The sequence below is a fragment of the Strix aluco genome, chromosome 14, assembly GCF_031877795.1.
Source record: "Strix aluco isolate bStrAlu1 chromosome 14, bStrAlu1.hap1, whole genome shotgun sequence".
NCBI classification, from domain to species: Eukaryota; Metazoa; Chordata; class Aves; order Strigiformes; family Strigidae; genus Strix; species Strix aluco.
The window spans coordinates 2,917,665-2,925,676 of record NC_133944.1 but is presented as its reverse complement, the minus strand read 5'-3'; the positions used below and the strand labels follow the sequence as shown (position 1 = coordinate 2,925,676).

Here is an 8,012-nt window from a genome sequence, read left to right as displayed (position 1 = left end):
AGTGAAAAATGCCAGCCCTCCCAAGCAGCACTGAATAGAAGCCTCTGTTCCAGCCCGTTCCCGAAGGAGGGGGAGATGAGGATGGTGTTTCACACAGCTCAAGGGTGCTGGTGCTCTGGCTCAGCTCACACAACATCTGGAGCAAACTCGGTTTGGCTTCCCAGGCCAGTCAGGCAGCGTGAGGCTCCAACTTTCACACCCCATCCTTACCCCAGGGTAAGGCCTCAGCTGCTACCAGGAGTTGGGCTCACACAGGGAAGCTATTTTCAGGCACATACTTGCAGCGTTAAGAAGGGAGACCCACCTTCCTTCCCGGCTGGAACCAACAAACCTCTGACTCCACGTTAAGGCACCAAAGCCTTGTGGTTTTTAGAAACAAGCCAAGTAAGAAGCAGCAGCATCACCACAAACGGCAGCAGTGGCCTCTTTGGCGGCGCAGAAACACAGGCCTGAGAGGAGACTAAAACCCAGCTGCAAACACAGTCCCCAAGCCAGCGTGGGATGTGGCTGTTCACAGCAACCGTCTTCCCAGAGAGGGAAAAATTTACCCTTGCACGGCCTCAGTTTCTAAGTTAACAACTACAAGGACAACCCTCTGCCTGTTCCAGAGTTAACAGCCCGTAGCTGGCTGTGACACGCCGAGACTTTACCCCGAGCAGACGGAAAAAGCAGTTCATCCATCACCAAGCCGGGAGGAGGATCCCATCTGCTGAAGAACATCTCTGCCCGGGCACAGACACCTCCTCACGCCCAGGCCAGGGGCTGCAGCAAAGGAGGAGAGCAAGGCTTAGCCCTGCACTGCCCCGCTCCTCGCCAGGAGGTGTTAAACTGCCCCGCACCAAACCTTCACATCTCCGAGTTTCTCTGGAAGGAGAGGGTGGGTTGCAAGCCAGCATTTGGGAGGTACATGTGGTTGGTATTCAGAAATGCTGCCACTTGAGGAACTACGTTTGTGTTCCTCGAAGGCCAAACATATGGTAGGAGTTACCGCATGATTATTAGACACATTTTATTATTTTCCTGTGCTAAGGCTTGAACAAGTGTGATCATATATAGAACACTTCATGTAAAAGAGTGGGGTCAGATGGGCCTTTAGCACCAGAAAAATTAATGCATGGGATTAGGGGAAGGCATTGGTAGTAGGAAAAAAAAAAAAAAAAAAGAGGGGGAATGAAAGAGGTCACACACTCAGAGGACGGCAACAGCGCGCTCTGATTAACTACGAGCATTAAGGCAGAGCCATTTCCAGATTAAAAGTTCGTGCGTCGACTTTGGTAGCTTAGTGCACCATGGCCAAGGTTTGTTCTCAAGAATACGAATCTGCCAAGAAACTTACTGTCAGGATTGGGTTGTAAAATTCGAAGCACAACACACACTCCAGTACAGGCAGGGCCTTTCACACCGAAGCGGGAACTCCGCCGTACGTCCTGGCACAAAACCAGACACAAGACCTGCTGCACGAGGATGAACAATGACTCCTTGGTGGCAGCTGAGCTCACGCCACAAATTCTCCCATTTCAACATAATCACTCTTTTGGAAAGTAGTGAAAGCAGTTCAGATCCGAGGTGGGTGTGAATTTGAAAGGCGGGGAGGGGGGACGTGAAAAAAGGCGTAAGAAATACAGATGACTCTTAGCCTGATTCCATGAAGAAGGGGGCTTACACCATCACGCTGCCTCCCCCTCCTCATCCCTCCTTTTAGTTTTGTGCCAGCTGATCTCTTTCAGACCAAATGGAAGGAAGAATAAAAATAATATTCAGGATTACCACACGCTTCCTTTCAGAAAGAGAAAGCTGTGGCTGGGAGGGCAGAAAGACTTCATCAGGGCTGAGGTCGTTAGTGCTGCCAACCCCAGCATCTGCTGCAGGAGGGAGCTGGGCACCGCGGGCACCCCAGGGGAGGAAAGAACAGAAAACAGGGACAAGGGAAGAGCTGGGATTTTGCAGCATGAGGTGTGGGGGTGTGTGCCTCAGGAAATCAGTTTAACTGCTCACCAAGTACCCAAACAAAGGAAAATTAATTCTTATCGCATGGTGGAAGACAGGCTGCTGCACGTCAGAAGGGTGGAACTCACCCGCTGCTTTCCTGTGGAACAAAAAAACAACAAAAAACAAAAAAAAAGAAGAGGCAAACAGAAGTAAGTTCACAAAACTTTTGTTTTTATTATTTGAAATTGGAAAAGGCTCCTTGGGTAACAATGATCAGGTGTAAAAGTAACACAGGCATTTTGCTCAGATTTCTGATACCTGGGATGAAGTAGGCCAAGTGCTGCAAAGTCGTATCTGGCTTTTATACAGCCCGTTCCTCTCAAACCCACAAACAAAGGGACAGGCAAAACCCTGTCCCTCAGACAGGGCAGGCGAGTTCTTTAAATTACAGTTATCATGTTCTGCATGGATATTTGTGGCATGAAACTGAGGTGTTCAACGTCAAATGGCATTTTAGAAAGAAAAGCTCACCTTTTCGCTCTGCACTACCCTCTGTATGGAGCAGGGAGCTGGTGTTTCACCTTCCTTTTTAATAAGTACCAAGGGGTACTTTAGAGAGACTTATTTACACTCAAAGCCTACAGGAGATGCCCAGATTAATCCACTGGTGTCATGTTAAAGTCGTGAGTGCAAAATACACATGGAAACAGGGTACACCTGCTTAGGGGAAGTAGGAGTATTAATCAATGAAAAAAAGTGCAGATTGCTTTAATTAAGCTAATGAACACAGTCAATCCGAGTGCTCTTTCCCTCAAAAATTAAAAAGACTGCAATCCAAACAAAAAACAGAATCATATATTTCAATTCAGCACACACACACACAAAAAAAAAAAGGTCAGTGGCACTCACAGTTTGGTAACTTATCTTCCACTCCACCGCCTGATCACACATCTCAAATATTTCACTGTCCAACTGGTAAGTTAGGCTGTCCGTCTGGCCCGCAGCGCAAAGGCCAGCACGCAATCCTTTGGCAGCTGAACACAACAGAAGATTATTGGCCACGTGAGCAACCAGCTACAAGACAGAGTTAATATACTATCATTTCCTAAACTAGCAAGTTGAGATTATACAACCCATTTCCACACAACACCCAACACTCCCATTAAGTTCCACTAGTTTTAAATTAATAAAAAGCAATAAAAAGTCATCCTTGTTTAAAAGTAAACATTGAGCCAGCTGCATTTTGTTTTTTTCCTGGTAGCTTACACCTCCAAGCGAACCTGCCCATGAATTTGCTTTCTCCCCAATACAAGTTTCCCAACGAATTGCCATCCGACCTCTGCTGTCCCACTCCAGAGTAGTCGTGGCAGTACCACACTGCTCACTCCAGAGGTAAGCTGACAGCCAAAGTTACAAGTAATTCTGTCCCTTTTCCTCCTCCTCAAAAAAAAAAAAAGCCCGACAAGTCCATGTGGACTGCAGTGAGGCTTCTACAACCACAACGCCTGATCACAGCATATTTATAGCTATGAAATCAGGCCCAAGGCAAACAAACTGGCTGGATGAGGATCTTTGATGCTTCTGTTTTCCAGCTGGCCAAACTCATGTGTTTTCACAACACAGAAAGCATGATCTAGGAGCAAAACACAGCCCGAGCACGTAAGCCAGTCACTGGCTTATTGCTCCTGAGCTAGAATTAAGCCCTAGGTCTTGCTGTGGCTATTGGGGCAATGCTGCTCTGCAACTTAATTGCAAGCACTTTGTTTATTCCAAAAGGTGTCTGCCAAGACAGTATTCCTACCCCTGACAAGTTGTTTTCCATCCTCCTCAGCACTTTCCACCCATCTGGAATCAAGAAATAAAGCCAATTGCCCCCAAGATTTTCTACGGAGCGAACAGGATGAGGACACGTCGGCACCAGAAATTTATCACCCTCTGCGAGACACTGCCACACATTATCCCTGTCAACAGCTTGCAGAAATACCCCAACAAGCTGGTCAATGAGGGTTCAGGAAACAAGCAGAGTATGCACCGAGACATACTGCGCAGTGGGGGGTTACAGCTCGTACCAAACACGAGCAAGTACAGCAAAATACTGAACTGTCAGCACTGCTGCCCATGGGTACCACGAGGGAAAGCAGGAGCGGGGCTCCGGTCGCATCCCCTCGGCCACGGGTGATGCTCAGATCCAAACTGCCTGCCACTAAACCTGGCTGCACTCCTCTTGTTCCTTCCCCTCTCCCAAAGCCTTCCAAGCTGCAAGTTGTAACTCCTTGTCACGTCGTTCTGCTTTCCTCTGAAAGCACTGATGTAGCCGTTCTCAAAGGAACCAGCAAAGGCACAGGAGCACCCACAGCATTTAGGCCAGTCTCCCCAAATTCACCATCTTAATGGCCTTCTTCAACCTAAGCCAAATCAGGGGGAATTTTCTTCTGAAATGCCACAAAAGCCTGCCAGGCTTTGAGGAGCAGAAGGTGAGAAGAGAAGGAAGAGGAGTATTAATACAAAATTTGCTATTTTCATTGCCTTTGCTCTAGACAAAATAAAGCCACGGTGTATGAGCAGTTTTGCCTTTAATCAGGACTAGCACATTCTGACATTTTGAGGCCAATCAGGTACGCTATAAATAAAAAGATGCTACTATAGGGCCAAAACTGAGCTGTGAAAAGTTCCTGCAGGGCTCCAAGCCTCTGCACAGCCCTTCTCTCCAGCCAGCCAAGCAGGTCTCGCTGTCAGAAGGGAGACCCTTAATGCTGCCACTGAAAAGGTTTGGAAGGGACAAGCTACAAGCAGAAGAACCATCTTAGCCTGGAGAAGAGCAGATGCACAACCTGTGCCAACGGTCAACAGGTCCTTGCCCAAGTGACAAAGATCTGTACCCAGCACCGAGCGAAACACTCCCACCAACCACTATCCATGGGCTTGCACTCCCCACCAGACCCCTGGTATCAGGGGGAATTTAAGCTGCAGGTTTATGACTACTAAGAGCATTTTATGACACAGTTGTAGAACGTACCTACACCGCCTTTACACACTCAGCCAACCCAACACAGAAGGTTACAGGGAGGAGACCAGCTACAGAGTCAGCGTCTGTACTTACGAGTGACTCGGGTCTCAGGCCAAGTGCCTGTAGTGCATTCATACAGTCTGGATTTTCAGTCTTAAAAAGCAACGGCTATTAAGTCAGTTATGTAAAACTTCAGGATTTTTACTTTTTTGGGTGAGTGGGGACATTGAAGGAAGGAGGAATCCACAGAGCTATGGATCCATTTGCAGCTGAAGTAGAACTGGTTTTAGGGCCAAGCGACTGAAACAGCTGCCCAAGGGGACCTCTCACACCCCTTTAGGCTGTACAGGAGAATACAAAGCAGCCAAGATACTGGCTGCACCAGCCTAACAACAAACTCCAAGATGAACTGGCCACCCAGATACCAAACAGACTCCTAACGTCTTTAAGTATCCCAGAAATCTGCATCATCAAGCTGGAAACCTCTGTCTGCACGATTAAGCACATGCTCTCCTCCTGCGCACAGCCCGGCAGCTGCAGCGAAAGGCTGAGATGCCCGATTTTAGCTTCAGCTCACCCCTCTGCCCACACACCAAGGCTCACAGAACTGCCACCCTTCCTCTCTCCCAGCCCCGCGTGATGGGGTGAGATCCAAGTCAGCTTCTCCCTCTGCTGATGCTGACAGCAACACCTCTAACAGGCTGCTCAGAAACAACCTACTTTTTATAGCTTATTCACTAGAACGGTAATAGCACTTCAGATCCTCACCTCTACCACTGAGGCAGGTTTTCCAACACTGACAAAGCAGTAGGAAACAATGAAAAAAGTGCCCCAAATCACCTTCAACATCCCAGAGGTTTGTACAACTATATCCAAAGAGACAGGAATTAATCCTGTGAGCGACGTGACCTTCTCCTCAAAGTCTCTGCTGGAGACTCAGTTCTTGCGCAGCTTGAGGGAACGCTCGAGAGCCAGAAATGGCAAAAGGCCCTTGTGAGAGTGAGAATAAAAGCTGCTCGCAGTCAGTGAAACTAGGCAGTCACTGAAACTCCTCCACAGAAGGGGCCTGAACCCTCCCAACCCAACCCATGTAGAGACACATTTACAAACCAAAACCTGCAGAAAATGTAAAGGCAGAGTTTTGTTAAGACACCGATCTGGCTGGTAGCAGGAGAGAAGAAACCTGGGAGTTTATCATCACAGCCAGAGAGCAACTGCAACCACGGATGTATTTTGCTTGTAACCAAGAGCTTCCTTACAAACAGCTCTTTTCTCTCCACACAGGGATCCCTACCATCTCTTCCTACACAGGATTAATAACACTGCTGATGGTTTATAGCACAACTCACAGTCTGTAGATCAGCACTGGCCAGGATTTTCCTGCATAGTACAGTCTATGGGGAATCTGCTTCCTCGCTTGCAGGAGCTCAGATCTGCCACACAGAATGCAGGTGTCATGGAAAGAAATTAAGCCCAGGAGCTTTCTGTGGAAGCAGCAATCATCTGGGATGAAACAAGTGCAACTAGAAAGGGAACAGAAGGGTCCTGTGAGTGGAGCAGCAGCACCCACCTGTCAGCACCAACTGTAAAAGGTGCCAGAACAAGCCACAGCAATATTAGGAGAATCTCTCATCACTCCTTCAGACTACGTAGGGCAACCTGATACGAGAATGACACGTAACTGGGGTCACATCAGTACCAGTGACACCAGAGCACTTCTGCTGCCCATCACAGACAGGAGTCAGCAGGCTGCAGTTGGGCTTATTTCACACCTGGTTTTCTTTTTTTCCTCCTTCTTTTACGTTTTCAGGCCCACTTTAAAAGACCTGAGGTGAACCTTTCAGGTACAAAACCAGTCTGAATGCACCAGCTTCTGCAGTTTACACTCATTTCTAGTTCCGTACCCAGCTCCTATAAGGAAAAATAATCATCTCCTCTATGCTCAGGGGAACACCCAGACCTGGGCCCCAGGGACAGCACATCCATCAAGCTCCAGAAGCCAGGGCAAGGCTACACACACTGTCATTCACAGTGGGAATCCTCCCCTTGCTGCCAAGCTGAGGGAATTTCTCAAAAGGAAACCACCCACTCCAATTACGAAGCCAAGGATACAGTTATTACACCAGCCTCTCTTGACAACGCTGCACCCAGAGAAAGGTTTCTGGAGAGGAGGATGTGGTTTGTCACTGCTGACGCAATTTATCATTAAACAGCCAGCCAGTCTGCAGCAGGGGACCACACAGGTTTTCAGGAGGGTAAAGCAAGTCTCCCAGGAGGACAGATCAGCCTAGAGCACAGCAAAGGCTTAAACAAGTCCCTTCCCTGAAGAAAATCCATGGGAGACTGCTAACAGTCAGAGCAGAGGGCTTGTGTCCATCCAGACAATTAGATGTTCTTCTAATCTAGCTCTGACCTCGAGTTATTTTTGTTCCAATACATTCTTTTTGCAATAAGAAAGGTCTGTTTCCTCCTCTGCAGGATCCCTTCAGGTATACAAAGCTATGTTACAGACTGGGTAACAAGGACTGCTAGGGAGCAGTGTGGAGTGGCAGGGAGGAAAGGGCAGTCATGGATATTTTAACCGGGATGTGTACATTTGGGGTAAAAAGGCTTTATTAAAAGTGCATGCTTTTATTCAGAGGTACCGAGAGCAAGGAATGCCCATCCCAGCCCTGGCTGGGGAGTGCAGCAGCCTTTGCAACCCCTAGCCCTGTCCATCACAAACCACCCATCAAGTAGCCAGCGACTGAATGTTCTTCAGCATTTCATCAAAAGCCTCTCTGGAAGGCGCTTCAGCGTTCTGGAAGGAGACCTTGATCCGGCTGTAAAGACTGAAGGACTTCAGCTCCAGCCAGATGAACCCAAAGCGATCGTCATCAAAGAGAACAAAAACACCCGGTGTTCGCTCAGGGCTGGTGAAGCCATGGCCAGCAATGAGCCCCGTCCCATAAAAACTGCAAGGAGAGAAGAACAGCAAGAAGATGTGAGAACCGCCATAATTACCCAAGATTTAATAATTAAAAAAAAAACCCACACAAAACTATGATCAAGCCCTTGTCAAACACACTGCCAGGTG

The 8,012-nt window shown here is 48.0% G+C and overlaps 1 protein-coding gene across 7 annotated transcripts in view; it reads right to left on the bottom strand.

Annotated features, from left to right (window-relative positions):
* Nucleotides 1-2,139: 2,139 nt before the first annotated feature.
* FBXO31 (F-box protein 31) overlaps nt 2,140-8,012 on the bottom strand; it is a 29,629-nt gene continuing 23,756 nt past the window's right edge. For 6 of the 7 annotated variants that reach the window (XM_074839929.1, XM_074839927.1, XM_074839928.1 and 3 more), the window contains one exon: nt 2,140-7,890. In XM_074839929.1, the coding sequence (XP_074696030.1) occupies nt 7,668-7,890 (223 nt within the window). In that variant the 3' untranslated portion in view covers nt 2,140-7,667. The remainder of the gene's footprint in view (nt 7,891-8,012) is intronic. The other variant, XR_012625137.1, reaches the window with a different exon arrangement.